Here is a 17,378-nt window from a genome sequence, read left to right as displayed (position 1 = left end):
GACATCACCCACACAGACATCACCCACGCAGACATCACCCACGCAGACAGCGCCCACACAGACATCACCCACACAGACATCACCCACACAGACATCACCCACACAGACAGCGCCCACACAGACATCGCCCACACAGACATCACCCACACAGACATCACCCACACAGACATCGCCCACACAGACATCGCCCACGCAGACATCACCCACACAGACATCTCCCACACAGACAGCGCCCACACAGACAGCGCCCACACAGACATCACCCACGCAGACATCACCCACACAGACATCGCCCACACAGACATCACCCACACAGACATCACCCACACAGACAGCGCCCACACAGACAGCTCCCACACAGACAGCGCCCACACAGACATCACCCACACAGACAGCGCCCACACAGACAGCTCCCACACAGACAGCACCCACACAGACATCACCCACACAGACAGCACCCACACAGACATCGCCCACACAGACAGCACCCACACAGACAGCACCCACACAGACATCGCCCACACAGACATCACCCACACAGACAGCGCCCACACAGACTGACGTCCACGGCAGAAGTGAGGGTCACGTGTCTGCATCCGGACCCTCAGACATTCTGCTGCGAAGGCGGCTGTGGGAACCGGGGTGCCCGGGGCCGCGGGGAAGCCCGGGGTCCCCCTGGCCCGCAGAGAGAGCCCGCCCGGCAGGGCATGCTGTGTATTCAATCTCACATTGAAGTCGTGCCGCTCACGTTTAAATCTTAAATGCTACCGTGTTCCCATGCTCATTCTTCTTAAAAGCTACATGGCATTTCCCTGGGTGCATACAGCACAATACAGCGGTCTGCTGCTGTCAGGTTGGGATTCAACAAACTAACCCATAATAGGTGTTAGAAAACGTATGCTGGGTTTGAAAATACCTCGTTTATTCTGAGTCACAAAAGTGTATTTTTATATATATGTATTTTTAGTAGACCGTGACAGCCCAGAAGGCAGAAGGGACCTTCAGAGAGGAAGGGAGAGGGAGAGAGGTGGAAACATCAGTGATGAGAATCAGCCCCCACTGGAGATTGAGCCTGCAACTCGGGCATGTGCCCTGACCAGGAATCGAACCAGGACCTTCTGGTTCATAGGTCGATGCCCAACCCCTGAGCTACGTGGGCTGGGGACAAAAATGTGTTTTTTGAAAAGCTGCAAGGAACCTGGCCCCCAGCTTTTAGTCCTCCCAGGTGACTCACGGCAGCCATCCTCCCTCTGCCCCTGGCACTGGCCTCATTCAGGGTGTCAGAGGAGGCGGGTGTTTGGGCCTGAGGGAGGGAGGGAAGGAGCGAGAAGGTCAGTCTCCCCTTTTTCCCTAGAGCTACACTCACTCTGGAGCTGATGGCTTCCAGCTGGCGGTCCTTCTCTTTGTTCTCACTTTTCAGCTGGCTCACCTCCTGCTTCAGTTGTTGCACTTCCTCATCCTTGGCGATCACGTCTTTTTGCAAAGAGGACACCATCCCTGTTTAAAAACAAACAAACCACGAAAGACTCACCAGGGTCGGAGGCAACGACGTGGACCACTGAGAAGGGGGGAGGGCTGTTTGTTACTGCAGCATCAGCCGGCCCCTGCGGCTCAGTCTTGGATGTGCACACAGAACATCTGGGGTCCTGGTGGTGTGCAGGAAGAGGTCTGGGCTGGGGCCCGGCCGCAGGGGTGACCGATGCTGGTGGTCTGGGGGGACCTGACCGAGTGGTATCTGAGAGGCTTGGAGCGCCGATGAGGCCTGATGAGCAGTCGTCGGGGAGGAAGGCAGGGGCTCAGCGAGTTCATCTTTATGTTTCTGATGCTCGGAGCAGTGCCTGGCCCGTGCAGGGTGCTCAGCAAGTTTCTTGGGACATTCCAGTTAGAGGGGAGCGTGAGCAGAGGCCTGGCAGGCAGGGCGGCGTGGGGTAGAGGACGTGGTGTGAGTGTGTAAAGAGTGAGGCCGAGGAAAAGCGAGTGGTCAGGCTGGCCCCGGGCACAGCACACGGATTCACTCAGGTCACGGTTCCATTCCTGGTCAGGGCACAGGCCCAGGTTGTGGGTTCGATCCCCAGTGTGGGGCGTGCAGGAGGCAACCCATCAATGATTCTCTCTCATCACTGATGTTTCTATGTCTCTCCCTTTGCCTTCTTCTCTGAAGTCACTAAAAATGTTAAAAGAAAGAATAGCCCCGACCCAGACTCAACGCCTGCTTCTCTCCCTCCCTTTTTCTCTGTTACTGACTCCATCCTCTTCATCTCATTTTCTGCTTAAAAAAAACCCAATGGCTTCCCAGCGCCCTTAGAATGAGACCCAGACTCCTCCCTGAGAGCGAGGCCCTGCCTCCCGCCCGACCCGTCCAGCCCCACGGTCCCTCGTTCCCACCACTCCAGCCCCACCAGCCATCCCGTCCGCTCCTCCCACACGGCCAGCTCGCTCAGCCGCGGGTCCTTCGCCCGGTGCTCTTCCCTTCCCCTCCTCCGAGACCTGTCCTTGCCCACCCGGGAAGCCCTTCTCCCTCCGCTTCACCCCGAAGCACTTTGCCACCACGTTGCCCCGTTTTCTCTGAAATGGGCTTGTTTGTTCACGTTTACTTACTTTTGTCCGTCACCCGCTCCCAAACGTGAGCCCCGTGAGTTCAGGGACCTGACGCTTGCTCAGGGCTCTCCCCAGCCCCGGGACAGGTCCTGGCACCCAGTAGGTGCTCAGTAAACGTGTTGAAGGAATGCAGGAGTCCGGGCTAAGAGTCCTGTGCCCTGGCCCAGGCCTTGGCTGCCCCTCCTCCACCCCAGGGCTTTGGGTGGGTCCACCTCTGTCAGTCAATTTGAAGAACAAGGTCCTCACTCAGCCCTCGTGCACGAGGGGGTAATGGTGCACCTCTCTGACGGTGCTTTAAAGCGGTGGCCCCCCGGGGCCCACATTCTAGTTTGTGTCCAGGAGCTGCCCCAGCCCCCCGGCGCCCCGTGTTCTCGTGGGGAGCCCAGAGTTCAGCAGACCTTCCAGCTAAGAGGTCACATGCACTCAAACATTTAGCAGGCCCCGCCCCAGGAACTGGATGGCAATAAGCCTCCCTTAGGGGCCATCGCGAATTCACTGACCCCCCTGCTGAAGGGGCTGCTGAGGAGGGGGCAGAGGCTGTGGAGGCGCCTGTGGCACTGGGATGAGTGGAGGGGGCAGCTCTGGGGCCCGAGCCCAGGGAGAGCTCACCTGACGTGATGGCGTTGTCCCTCCGTAAGTTCTCGCCCTCGTTCTTCAGGGAGGTGATTTCCGAGTTCCTCTCCGACAGGGTCTGGCTCAGCACCTGGCTGTAGCCTTGCTGCAGGGCGCTGACCTGCGGGCGGAGGCAGTGCAGTCAGAGGGGCCGCCCAGGTCAAGGGTCACCTGATCTTGGGTTGGGCTGTGGGGGGAACCACTGCTTCTCACTGTTAAATGGTGGAAGGGACGGGAGAGGCCTGTTCCTTCAGGCCCACCGTTTCCTGTGCAATCAAAACATGAGCTCATCTCTCTGTGCACACACAGGGCCCGGGCACAGCTGCCGCCGGGACAGCTGATGCCCAATGTGCCTGCCTACGACCTTTGAACTCTCAGCCATCTACAGACCGGCCCTTGGTTCCAGATCATCCAGCACCACTGGATGCGGAGAAAATTTCAAGAGGGGGAGCAGGTTATAAAATTAGTTCCCTCCAATGGTAGTGACGACGGTGTGTACGTCACAGAGCATTCCAGAGCTTCCTGAGCCCGTTCTCAGGGGCTACTTCTTCTTTTTAAAAAAATATATTTTTATTGATTTCAGAGGGGAAGGGAGAGGGAGACAGAAACATGAATGATGAGAGAGAACCATCGATCGGCTACCTCCTGCATGCAACTTGGGCATATGCTCTGCCCAGGAATGGAACCGTGACCTCCTGGTTCATAGGGTGACGCTCAACCCCTGAGCCACGCCGGTTGGGCACAGACGCTACTTTTTGACAGCTCGTCACAGCATCACGGAAGGCTGACGGTCTCATTACAGTTCCCATTTTGCAAGTGAGCGTACTGAGACTCAGCGAGGCGGGGTCGCTGGGGCCAGGTCACGCCGCCGGTCGGAGGTGGAATTACGACCCGCACCTCGGTTTTAGCCCCAGTTCTTCCCATCCTGTCCCATGGCTCCAGGAACCCGCATGGAAAGCCAGAGGCTCTGAAGCTGGCGTGGCCTCGGGGCCAGCCTGCGGCCTTCAAATCCCGTCTCCCCCACTTCCAGGCCGTGGGAACACGGGGAGGGAGGGCACCCGACGCTGCTTCCTTTATCATTCTGCAAGTGGGGTGGTGGGGGCCCCAAGCTGGCAGGTTTGTGAGGATGGTTTAGTGTATGTGCGTGTGCTCGGATCACGCCCGGCACACGGCACGTGGGTGTTAGCTGTGCCGATCCTCTCACCTGACTACCCACAGCATGTTCTGCTTCAGCCTCTCTCGTCTGTCTCGGGGAAGGTAGGTTGGTAGCATGTCTGTGTGCATTTGTAAGCCTTGTCTAGGCTCACGTAAACACCAGTGCGACTGTTGTTAAGAGCAGACACAGGGCCCGGCCAGTGTGGCTCAGTGGTTGAGCATCAACCTATGAACCCGGAGGTCACACTTCAATTCCTGGTCAGGGCACAGGCCCAGGTTGCGGGCTCCATCCCCAGTGCGGGGTGTGCAGGAGGCAGCTGATCAATGATTCCCTATCATTGATGTTTCTCTCTCTCTCCCCCTCTCCTTTCCTCTCTGAAATCAATAAAAAATATATTTTTTAGAAAATGAGCAAACACAGGAATCCTTGGTAATGGTCCTAGGCTGTAGGCAGAGCGGAAAAAATGATGGGGGTGGGGTAAGCTCACATAATGTGGTGAGAGCCTTGCCACCAGATGGCGCTCACGATCATTATTCTTGCTTTTGGTCTCAGAAAATCTAGTCATCATTTCTCAGATAGAATTCACCGAACCATCAAGGTTTCGTTTCATTTTCTGACCCATTTCCTGCACCATCTATGACATTTGGGGCAGTAACGTTTCCTTTTTCCCTGGGGCATCTGAAGCACGCAACTTTTCCATACGGGGCACTTGCAATAATTTTTTTAAAAAAAAATGTATCTAGCTCTTCTCAGCTTAATGCCTTTATTTGCATGATACCAGAGGCACAACAGAAACTTCCAGAAGGGATGGGAAGACACCTTTCCCCCCAAAGACTCCAGTGCTTCCGACAGATACAAAATATTTAAACCGGAGCATCAGAGCTTCAGGATTTCAGATTGTGGGAAAACTCCAAATAGTCTTCAAACAGCTTCTTTTCTTTCATGATCGAAATAAACGTCCGTATTGTCTGTAACCGGCATAAGCACAGGCAGGTTAGCGTCTGTCCTGCTGTGCAGTGAAGCAGGCGCCGAACCACGAGAGCGGCAACCAGGCGGGCGGAGCGGGGGCTCCGAGATGAGGGCCCGGCGGCTGGTGGCAGAGGCTGCAGCAGCCGGAGCAGGCGCTGTCAGCGACATCGCAGACTGGAGGTGTTCGAGGGCAGATCATTGCGCACGTACTGTGAGGGGGCCCAGGGAGAACATATACAACCATCAGGCCAACAGGTCAACCTGCCGTGTGCCGTGTGCCGTGTGCCGTGTGCTCTGGCTGAAGGTCCTCCAGGCAATAGAATATTTAAGGAACTAAAATATGAGCGGGTGAACCTCGATTTGAGTTCAAACCAGCTGCGGCCTCTTGTTCAGAGATGCCTTGTTCTCAAATATTCTCCTTTGGTTGTAAGTGAAGATCGGGGAAGGGAGGCAGGCCTCAGTAGGATGAGTCAGTGTGATTATTTGTAGGTCATTTCTTTCTTTTTTTTTTAAACCTTTTCCAGATATCACTAGCCACTTTAAACAATAGTTAACTGCGACCTGCCGACAGCCAAAGACTTGTGGGAGTTGCACAATGTTAGGTGTCAAGTACATTTCAACGAGACAAAAGGTAGGTGGGGGATATTCATCCTCGCCCACGTGCCTGGACAAGACAGGCCACTTCTGCTCAGGAAGCGGGACAGCAACTGAGGGGCTCTTTCTCCATCCAGTGGCCAAATTGGGTTCAGAAAGGAAAGAGCTGCTCACGACGAGCCAGCTGCAGTCAAGGCAACTGTTTGCAGCGGTCGTTCCTGTAGGACCGGCTACTGACATTGGTTTTTTTCAAAAACGGGTCCGAAGGGAGTCATTTGTTCGTTTAGACGTCAGAGCGTGTCTGTGTTTCCTTGGCTTTCGTCTCCCTCACTGGAATGCAGTTGGGAGGAGGCGAGGGTCATGTCCGCCTTGTCCTTTGCTGACTTCCCAGAGCCTGGGAGAGGGCATGGCACAAGGTAGGCACCCCTCTAATATTTGAGTGAATGAACAAATGAATGAATGAATGAATGAATGAATGAATGAGTGAATGAACAGACATGGTCCTATCCGAGTAATGCAGGTCACTGGGTCTAGTCTTTGCCTCCTGGAGCTTCCAGTCTCCTGGTGGAATCTCCTGGGTCCACCACACAGCTTGCCCTTTTCTAGGCACCCCGTCTGGGCCTGAGACTGTGCACCTTAAGTGGGTTACAGAAGGGAAAGGCAGTGCCGGGGGCAGAGAGCAGGGGCCCCACGCCTGACCCAGGTTTTAAGCCGCATTGTGCACCGGGGCCAGCGTTCATTAGTGGCCGGTTTCTTTTCTTCAGTCACCTTTGTTGAGACATAATTTATGTACACAATCTATGGCCAGCTTTACAGGAGTCCTTAAAAAAACCGGACCTAGTTTGGAAAGAAAGAACATGACTGGTGCATCCAGAACTGCTGGTGGAGGGTTTCTGTTTGAGGAAATGCCCCACGAGCGAGCCAGCAGCTCCCTTCGGGCTGTGGCCAAGGCCTCAGGGTTTGGAACGCTGGGATTCCGTGCCCCCGTCCGGCTCACTGCCCACGGCTCTTTCTGGGGCTGGGTGGGGTGGGAGGTGGTGGGGGAGAGGTGGTCCCTGAAGAGGCAGAGTTGGGTGGAAATATCAAGTGGGGTGAAAGCATGGGGTCGGCAGAGAGTTCAAATTGTGCTGCCCTAGCCCCTTGCTGTGCAAGCTGTGACGCGTGGCTGGCGTCTCTGGGCCTGCCTCGGTCTCCTCGTCTGCAGGATGGAATGTGTCGGCAGATCGGGGGGTTAAAAGCTAAAGCCTTGCACATAGTAGGTGCTTAGTCAAAGTTAGTATGGTTCTTCCCAGGCCAGAAATCTGCCAAGCCTCTCATCCCTGGGACTTGTGCTCTGACCCCCGCCCCCCACCCCCCGGCGCTGACCACCCCTTTCCTGGCCATCGGGGTGGCTCTTGCTGTCCCCCTCGGGCCCTCCCGAGAGCTGTCACCCTGCGTCCTGACTCAGACCTCGCCGGCGGACTTTCTCAGAGTCCTACCTGGCTCTTCAAGCTCTGGATCTCCCTGTGCTTGGCGTCGATGTCCTCGTTCAGAACCGGGCACTTCTGCGAGGCCCCCCGCTCGCCCATGGGGAAGGTGGTCTCCGACAGCAGCGTCTGACTCAGGCTGGCCAGCTCGTTCTGCAGGTTCGCGATCACCGCGTCTTTGTACTTGGATTCGAGCTCGAAATTCGAGAGGCGGCTGATTTCTCTTCCCAGCAGCAGGATGATTTCATCCTGGGGGCAGAGGGGGGGGGTGCAGATGGGCAGGTTACTGGGCGTGGGCCTGGGGGGCGAGGGCTTAGGAAGGTGAGGGCAGGCAGGGCGGGGGTAGGGGGGAGGGGGGAGGCAGGCCTGCAAGGCTGGCTCTGAGCCACTTGTGTCTAGTCTCCGGGAGATGGATGCTGTGCCTCACGGGTGCTAACACTTTCCTGCCCCTAAAGTTAGACTTTCATACCCAGCACAGCCACCCCTGCTGGGAACTTTGGTTGCTAGAGAGTTTATCGTGTTTTTTAAATTGTATCATATTCAGCCCATTATCCTGGGGACCTAGGAAAGGTAATTAGGGAAACGCCATTCTATTCGACCACATTCTGCTTATAATGAGGGCTAGTTTTTAACTTTTCAAATGCAGCTACAGAATTTCTGCCTTGAAAGGAAATCCTGCTCTTCCAACAATTTCCCGTTGGTTGGAAGGAGCTAAGTGGGCAATTTCCAGGCCAGCTCAGGGCCAGGGGAGCTGTCCGATCAGCCTCATGACCTCCCACTCCCCTGACCCGGGCGAGGACAGGGTCATGAGGAAGCCTGCCTGGCACTGCCAACTGCTGCCAAGGGCCTCTCCTGGGGCCTCTGAAAATGCTTGTGGCAAAATGCCAGGGGACAGCATCAAACGTTCTGTCCTCCTGGGCAGCCTCCCAGGGATAAGTGGCCCAGAGCCTCCATGCTCAGCCATTAGTCATGCAACACACATTAATTGAGCAGCTACTGTGTGCCAGGCCCTGTGCTGGGCGCTGGAGTATAAAGAAGCCTGCAGGGTGCGGTGCCCAGCAGTGGTTCTGCCTTCCTGGGGAGGACCCCGTCCCTTCCTAGAGGCAGGGCTCCCCCTTCCACGGGGTCCTGGTCAGACTGGAGATCCCGCGCCCTGCTCCTTCCTGTCCCGCCTCCCCACATGCATGTGACTCAGGCTGGCCAGTCAGGGTTTTCTCAGAGATGTCACGTGTCCACTGCAGAGGGAAAGGGTCTTGACTCCTATGGGGTCCTAACTTTCAAGTCACGGGCTCGGTTGCCTGAGTGTGTCTTTTCCAACGCATGCAGCCGGCCTGCTGGAGAGCGCCACGCTCGGAGGGAACGGGAGAGACTGCCCGTGGGACTGTTCTGAGGACATCCCTGGGGCCCTGGATCTCGCCATGCCTGAAGCCAGCAGGCCTTGACATCTCCAGTAGGAGGAGCCGATAGTGGCTTCAGGTTGTTTGGCGTAAGCTAATTTACTCATTGTCATTGTACTCCAAGGAGCCCTGGCAAGTCAGGGCACAAATGACTCACAAATAGAAAAACTATAAATGTGGTTACACTGCATTTCCAGTTTAACAACCGGGGTGGACTGGAAAACGGCTACAAATACCGTACTTTGGCCATCCAGGGGTGGAGTCTGTTTCCCCACCCTCTCAACCTAGGCTGGCCCTGTCACCTGCTCTGACCAACGGAATACGGTGGGAGTGATGTTGGGCAATCTCTATGCAAGTTCTATTTTAAAAAATATATTTTTATTGATTTCAGAGAGGAAGGGAGAGGAGAGATAGATAGAAACATCAATGATGAGAATCATTGATTGGCTATTTCCTGCACGCCCCCCACTGGGGATCGAGCCTGAAGCCCAGGCATGTGCCCTGACCGGGAATCAAACCATGACCTCCTGGTTCATAGGTTGATGCTCAACCACTGAGCCCCGCCGGCCGGGCTCTGTGCAAGTTCTTGAGAGGCCACTGGCTGACTGCAGTTACATGAGTGAGGCCAGGGGACAGCAGCAGAGGAACCTTCCGGGGCCACCCACAGGCTCTGGGAAATAATAAAGGACTGCTTTAAGCCACTGCGTTTTGGGTGGCTTGTTACACGGCAGTAGATAACGGATACAGTGCCCAGCCTGGCTTCTCACCTTACTGCCGCATTTCTCAAAGTCTGGTCTCGGGACACCTGTGTCAGAACCTCCAGTATCTAACCAGAACCCGGGGGGCTCCCCTCCTCACAGACTCCGAGAAGGGCTGCCGGCTCAGGCCCTGGGCCTCCGGAAAGCAAGACGCCCTATGACCTGCTTTTTTAGGACCATGTTCAGTTGTGTCTGAGGGAGAAATCAAGCGGGGCCCTCCCCAGGATAGCTTGAATTCACCTGTTCGGGCCTCGGATCCTGTTCTGCACTCTAAACCTCTCTGGTTCTCTCTTCGCTCTCAGTCCTCTCTGACCCCAGTGCTCACCTCTTCCTGCCAGGAAGTATGTTTTCCCCACCGTCCATCCCTCCTGGTTGACCAAACAGTTACCAGGGGAGAGTTGGAAGGATCAGCTTAGAGGTTAACCAGACCTAGGTTTGAATTCCAACTCTGCCCCTCACACTGAGCAACCTTGGGCAAGTTACTTAACCTCTCTGAGCGTCAGTTCCCTCATCTGTCAAGTGAGGGTGAAAGAAGTCTATTTTGAAGGTGGTGAAGATGCACAAGCTCACTGCATGTCGAGTGCACAGGACACGGTCCAGCGCACAGTAGGTGCTCAATACATTGTGGTTGCAGATGATGTTCCTTGGGATCAAAGGAGCAGTTCCCACAGTTATGGCTGAACGTGCTGGGGAGTAAGAGGTGGTTTCTTGGGAGCAGTAACAAGAGCACTCTGGGACAAGAGGCAGGGGCAGTCCCTCCGCGGTCCTGCTCGCTGCCGTGGCCCGTCCTTCCCCTTTGACCCCTCACCTTGTCCTGCTGGGCCAGGTCCTGGTCCACATAAATCTCCCCGGGAGGGGCTGCCCCGGGCATGCCCTCGGCCACCGATTGCTCCAGCAGCTCCGCGGCGCTGGCCCACACTAACGCAAGGTCAACAGAGAGCACAGGGGAGGTTGTGAGCTTCCCTAAGGCCTTAGAGAATGTTTGCAGATTAACCCTCACATTCATTTCCCGCTGAGATTTATGTAATTAGAAAACAGAGCCGTGTGTACATTCATTGCAAAACAATGGTAGCATCAGAGACGTGTTAGAACGGGAAAGGGCCGCCTCATTCCTCTTCCCCGGCATTCACTGCCGACTCACGTGGATGTGTGTCTTTCCAGACTTTTCCCTAGGCCACAGAAGAGCCGATGACCTCAGGCAGGTCATTACTCTCTCTAAACCTTAGTTTCCACAGACATAATCTAGGGATGCTAACAGCCTGTTATACAGGGCTGAGGATTACAAGAAATAATGATGTAGGGCGGGCATTGGCAAACTATGGCCCTAGGGACAAATCTGGCCCTCCGCTTGTTTTCATAAATAAAGTTTTATTGGAACACAGCCGCAGTCACTCATTTTCATATTGTCTGTGGCTGAACCCTCATGGCAGAGTTGAGTAGCAGCAACGGAGACCTTCTGTCCAACAAAGACTAAAATATTTACTATCTGGCTCTTTACAGGAAAGCCCCTGCCCCGGAGCTAGAGCACTGAGCACTACATGCTGGTTATTTCTACATAAAAGAATAAAAAATATGGGTTTCAATCGCCGAGATGTTTTTCACCTGACAATGTATCACGGACACCTTCCCACATCAGTATTTATGGATATCCTGCATTCTTTCCATAGTAGCATTGTAGTCCACTCATTGTACAAGGGTCGGTCCCAAAACATATTTAACTAGAATCCATCCACTTGATAGATTTTTGGTTTCCTGATTTTTTCTTCTTTACCTCAATATTACAAGGGCTGTTGAGATGACTCCGAGGGGTTCTGACACAGTTTCGTTTGGGGCCCCCACTTTATCAAATGCATCACGCTGGGAAGTGCATTCCTGTGGACACTGAATACATTGGTTGGTGTGGAAACTTCTGAAAGGCTTTCTATAATTCTGCCTTTGAGCTCACTCGGCTCTGAGCACTGCACTTTTAATTTCCAACCGACTAGGATTTCTGGTGCATTCCTGTCTTTTTGTGAAGTGATGAACTGAACCAGTTCTTTCCAAGGGCAATGAGACATTCATGCGTGTGGACACTCGCCATGAATGAAGCATGCACCGTCACACCCGTGGACATTCACTCAATCATGTGTTCATGTTGATCCTGCACTTTTATTGGTGCATTTAGAGCCGAGGACTCCCCCCAGGTCTCGGACAAGCAGGGCCCCGCTCAGCTGTGCCCAAGGTGCTTCCCCGTGGCGGCAAACACAGCCAGAGCCCGACACCCCCGGTGCAGCTGGGCCTGGGTCACGTCCCCGCCCTGCCCGGCCCTGGCCGTCACTTCTCACTCTTACATGGTCTCCAGCCATGTTCCTCTGGGAGCACACCCTTCAGCCACACTGACCATCCCCTCGCTCCCGCCCCATCCCCCCTCAACACGGCCCTCCCTCGGGGTCCCTTCCACACTGCTCCTCCCCTACTCTCTCGGCGAATGTCACTCACCCATCCGCACTCAGCGAGAATCTCCCTCCCTCTGGGGCGCTGTTCTGATCCCCCAATTAAGTCAGGGCCTACAGCCGTGAGCTCTGGGGGCACCGGTACCTCTCCTGCCTCGAGTTGTCACTTTATGGGAGTCGTTCTGTGATGGTTCTGTTCATGTCAGTCTCCCTGACTAAGGGGTTGGGGACCATGTCTCAGTTTGTGGCCCTCAAGATGAGCTTACTAATCCCCTTTGACAGATGCGCAAAATGGGGCGCAGAGAGAGAAAACCGCTGCCCACGCTCACACAGCTAGAGAGAGGTCAGTCTCCAGCGCGAACCCCCACCTGTCTCCTCACTCACAAAGCAGCAGCGTTTGGACGCCCCTGCTAAGCTTCCATAGGCAGGAAGCAGACGGTAACGCTGTTCAGCAGCACACGGGTGACACCTTTTGTGGGAAAGGTAGGATGGCTTCAGGGGCAGAACTGGTGGGCCAGCGTGGAGAGCCGAGAGCCACAGACAGTCATTCTGGGCAAGAGTGGGCCTGAAGCCGAATGGAGAAATGTCCAGCATTTTCCCGGCTGGATTTCAGAACTGCTATGGACCAGAGACTCCAGGGCACTTCCTGTTTTGCTCCCTTTTGAACAAGAGGAGTGTCTGTAGCAGGTGTGCTACATCCGTCCCATCAATGTACGGAGGGTGTGTCTCTGTGGGTCACAGGTCTTCAGATTGCTGGGAACAATATTCGAGCTGAACTTAAGAAACAATACCATACTTTTTTTTTTTTTTTTTTTGCTTTAGGATGCTGCATTTTAATGCAACAATTGATAACTAATACACATGGCATGTTAATTTTACATCAAAAAGACAAAAACTGTTGAACTCTAATTAATGACAGATATCGTAAAATATTTAGGGAGAAGACTACAGATATGTGCAATGTACTTTGAAATGTATCAGAATATAGGGTGGATTAATGCATAAGTAGAAGGATGGATAGAAAGATGGATCTATAATGAAGAGTACAGAAAAGTGGGAATGGTAGATTAGATGGGGTCATCTGAAAAATTATTTTTACTTTTCATATCAAACCATCGGGGGGAAATGGCTGAGTAATTTCTTGACTTGGGTGGCAGGTGCACGAGGGTGCACCCGATGAGGACAATGGTGGTGATGTCACTGGAGAGATGCCTTTTCTTTACTCCGTTGTCTCTGTATTTCACAAGAATAACCATGATTTGCGTGGCTGAGGGGTGTGACGGGGTGAGTGTTCCTGAGCGACCTGGGACTCGGAGGGCCTGGGGCTGGGACAGAGAGTGGGACCCTGACCCAGAGGCCACGACGGAAACCCGGGGACCATGCCAGGGACTAAGCTGAACCTGCTACTCTGCAGTGAGGCCGGCGCGGCCGAGAGCAAGGTGACGGACAGGAAGTCCCTCCCCGCCCCCCCCCTCTCCCAGATGCCATGAGGCCTTCCAGGGGGAGAGGTGGGGCACGGGACCCTGGAGGCTCTGTGTCCCCAAAGTGACCGGGCTATGAGTGACCGTCACTAGCATAACCAGCCTTAAATTTCACTAAAAACCATTAGATTAGCTTGAGTGTCACCTCTGGGGAAGTAATGTGCCTCGATAAGCCTCAGTCTCCTCTCACCTGTAAAATGGTTATCAACTATTTATTTATTAAAAATATTTTTATTGATATCAGAGAGAAAGGGAAAGAGAAAGAGAGAGAGAGAAGAGAGAGAGAGAGAGAGAGAGATATCAGTGATGAGAGAGAATCATTGATCGGCTGCCTCCTGCACGCCCCACACTGGGAATTGAGCCTGCAACCTGGGCATGTGCCCCGACCAGGAATTGAACTGTGACCTCCTGGTTCATAGGTTGATGCTCAACCACTGAGCCACACCAGCCAGGCGGTAATCAACTATTTAAAAACCTCCTAAGGCAAGGGTATTTCTGCACATCTGAGTCAACGTGTATACATTTAGATCCTGCCACTCACTCATATATATGTACACACACACTCACCACAGAGGTACTGACGTGTGCATGTGGACAGTGCACAAAGTCGGGAGGGATGTACACCAAAAGTCCACAGGGGGAATCGGGAGACGGCTGATCTCTAACTGCTTCCTTACAATTTTTTCACAACTGACTGTGTTCAACTGAGGAATCAGAGAAAATAAGCAAAAAGCAAGACCCATCCTCAGGGCTGCAAGCCCACCCCGAGCCGCCAGGGGGCGTGCCCGCGCGTACCTTGCTTGATGACGGGAGACTGGGGGGCGCTCTCCACCACGAAGGAGAACATCTTCCCGCAGGCGCTCATGGGCCGCTTGTGGCAGGCGGGCGGGGCCGTGGTTGGCCTGGGGAACCCCTGGGACCAGCTCTTCTGCACTGGCGCTGGCCGGACGCCCGGCTGGAAGGGCATCTGTGGCGGCAAAGGTGAGTGGGCCAGCTGCTCTGTGAACCGAGGTGGCTGTGATCTTGGCCAAGGTGCCGGGCCCCCCATCCACGGGAAGGAGACCTGCAGGGGTAGGCAGGAGGGTCAGGGGAGGTCATGATGAGCGGGGGCGGCCCCCACCCCTTGGTCCGGCCACATCATGGCAGCCCTAGGTCTCAGCTTGTAAGTCACTTCCCCACGTTTGGGACAGTGGTCCCCACTGGGTGTCACGCTGCACACGACTGTACCGCTATTGATGGGCGTGGCCTTCCTGCCAGGCACCTTCCCAAGGGGTTCCCACGTGACCCCATTTAATTCTCCTGACCTCTGTGATGAGGCTGCGGCTGAGCAGGACCAGGGGACGTTCCCCAGCTGCGAGGTCTGCTCGTGAGCTGCCAGCTGGCGGACGGCACCTCTGAGAGGATAAGGGCTTTGGGTCTGTCTCGCTCACCACGGAGCCTCAGCATCTCGGAAACGCCTGCCACCGACAGGGCAGACCCTCCCCACGGGCTGAGAGGATGGTGAGCAGAGCGCTGAGACCCAGACCGGGACCCCAGGCCTGCTTTCTCTCCATCGGCACGGTGTGTCTCTGGCACCCCTGATCCATCCACCCCCTGGAAGCCGAGAGATCTGGGATGGCAGGGACCCCGACTGTCTCTTAACCTTTGATCCTCAACACCCACCACTTCGGATTCTGGGCAGATGCTCCATAGGTATCTCACCAGGAAACCTCTTTGTCGAACCGGGGGGACATGTTTGTAGCTACGGAGGGTGGAGAGCACAGCGTCCATCTAACGGGGGCGGGGGGGGAGGGGGGAGCCGGTGCCCGGCAGAGGTGCTGACTCCGGGCTCCGTCTTGGCTTAATGCTCAGCGGTATTTGCTCCCCGTGCCTCGTGGCTAAGCGGGGCCAGCAGTGCGTGCCGCCGTGTGTCCTCATCCATCGCACTTCCCTCTCTGTTCCTCACAGCAGCCCTTAAGGGGAGCGTTCTCATTACCCCCGTTTCCCCCATGGAGCTTGGAGAGGGAATGGGGGTCAACATCTGATGACCCCTCTCGCTCTCGTTCTCTTTCCAATCGGCCTCTCTCCTCTTTCTCCCTTCTCCCTTCCAGTCCCTCTCGTCTCTGTCTCTCCCCGCCTCTCCCTCCCAGTTCTCAGCAGAGAAGACACACTTCCGGGCCAGAAGCGAGCAGGTTTGCTGCCTGCGTGGGGCCACGTGTGGATTCTCCCGGGGTCGCGTTTCTCCTTCTGGGGACCGGAGGGGATGTGCGCTCAGAGACCCACAACGAGACGGGCCAGAGCGCTCCCCAAAAAGGAGCGCTGGCAGCCGCACTTCCTCTCACTCACTCGGCCTCCGGGACCGATCCTGGAGCCACAGCCTCTCAGGCAAGTCCAGGACCCTGTGTGCCCCCCCGCAGGCTCTTGGGAGAGAGGGAGAACACGCTGTCCAGGACGTATGGCCCAGCATTCACAGCGACCCTGGGCGTCTGTCTCAGGAGCGGGCCTGGCCGTGTCCGGAACGGTCCCCTTCCGGGGAGCTTTGAATTTCTCTCCCTGCCAGCATCTCAGCCTCCGCCCCGTGCTTCCTTCCCTCCTTCGCTCTCAGACGCTGCCCCTGCCTTCTCTGTCCATCCCGTCCCTCCCCAGCCCTCCTCGGGGGCTGTCTTGCTGTAATCAAACCATTCTCCCCTTGGTTTGATAAAGATGTATGGAATGAATGGGCTGAAAGTGAGGAGGGGTAAATGCCAATGTGTTTTACCCTGGCTGCTGGGAAACAAATCTAGAGGCGACCGATGAGGGAGGAATTGCCTTTCTCCCCGTTTCTTTAAAATAAAAAGGTGCAGGGCCTGGGCGATCAGGAAATGGGACTTGTAGGAACGTGCTGCTGTCACAAGGCGGCCCTCGCTCAGGCCTCCGAGGCCGCTCCATTAGTAAGAGCTCAGAGGGTGCGTGCACCAACATCTCTGTCTGGGAAGGCCGAGATCACCAGGCCGGGATCACCAGGCTAGGAAGCTGCAGAGCGCTGAACTGCGCAGGACGGAAGCAGCCCTCTCTGAGTTTCGGAGAGCACACGCGTGCTCTCCACCTCCCCTCCCCAGCTTGGCGTTTTCAGGAAAACTCGGGGAGTTGTGTTGGCCGCTGCGAACCTCTTGCATGTAATTCCACCCAATGCCCAGAAGAGGGCGCGAGGACTCGCTCCTCCTGGGACCCCGGGGGGCTGGGTCTGAACTTCACCCACTGGCATCCCCGCTGCCACTTGTGTGCGCAGCTTGGAATCAGAGCCACGCGCTCAGGACCGGCTCCACCTGAGCCTCGCCCTCTGCCCACCCCCACCTCCCCCCCAACACGCACCTGACCCCGCGGGACTCACCGGGGGTGGGTTTTCGATGACGAGTTCGTAGGTCAGCCCTTCGGACCCGAACCTCAGGAGGTCTCCGGGCAGCAGCTTCACGGCCACATTCTGAATGTGGCAGTCGTTGACGAAGGTGCCGTTGCGGGAATTGAAGTCCTGGAGAACGAAGCTGCTCTCGGCCTCATTATATTCAATGAGCGCGTGATGGTTGTCGATGTCCTTAGACTGAAAAGCGGGACAGTCAGGGCCAGGAGAACAGGAGACGGGGACTAGTGAGTGCCCCCGGGTGCCTGCCTGGCTGGCTGGTCACCACAATACGCATTCGTAAATGCAGATGCTGAGGTTCAGAGAGGTTCAGTGACCTGCCCAAGGTCACACAGCGAGTGCAGGGGAAGCTGGGATATGTGCTCTCTCCACTCCAGACCCAGGCAGGTACCCACGCTTGTTGGGTGGGGAGTCAGGCAACACAGAGGCAAAGGGAACTCGGGGGGTCCGAATGGGTGGGCACACGCGTGGCCAGGGAACCCGCCACTTCCTAGTTCCCGGCTCCACACAGGTGTGCTCTGTTTGTTGCAAATGGCGGG

The 17,378-nt window shown here is 55.6% G+C and overlaps 1 protein-coding gene across 11 annotated transcripts in view; it reads right to left on the bottom strand.

Annotated features, from left to right (window-relative positions):
• The window catches only part of FHAD1 (forkhead associated phosphopeptide binding domain 1), a 103,553-nt gene that overhangs the window by 65,189 nt on the left and 20,986 nt on the right, over positions 1-17,378 (bottom strand). For all 11 annotated transcript variants that reach the window (XM_028155570.2, XM_054721214.1, XM_054721216.1 and 8 more), the window contains 6 exons: positions 16,813-17,019; positions 14,259-14,526; positions 10,359-10,468; positions 7,408-7,644; positions 3,208-3,331; positions 1,367-1,497 (listed from right to left, as the gene is read on the bottom strand). In XM_028155570.2, coding sequence (XP_028011371.2) covers positions 1,367-1,497; positions 3,208-3,331; positions 7,408-7,644; positions 10,359-10,468; positions 14,259-14,526; positions 16,813-17,019 — 1,077 coding nt within the window. The remainder of the gene's footprint in view (positions 1-1,366; positions 1,498-3,207; positions 3,332-7,407; positions 7,645-10,358; positions 10,469-14,258; positions 14,527-16,812; positions 17,020-17,378) is intronic.

Source organism: Eptesicus fuscus, chromosome 9, assembly GCF_027574615.1.
Source record: "Eptesicus fuscus isolate TK198812 chromosome 9, DD_ASM_mEF_20220401, whole genome shotgun sequence".
NCBI lineage: Eukaryota > Metazoa > Chordata > Mammalia > Chiroptera > Vespertilionidae > Eptesicus > Eptesicus fuscus.
This window is presented reverse-complemented; position numbering and strand designations above follow the sequence as displayed.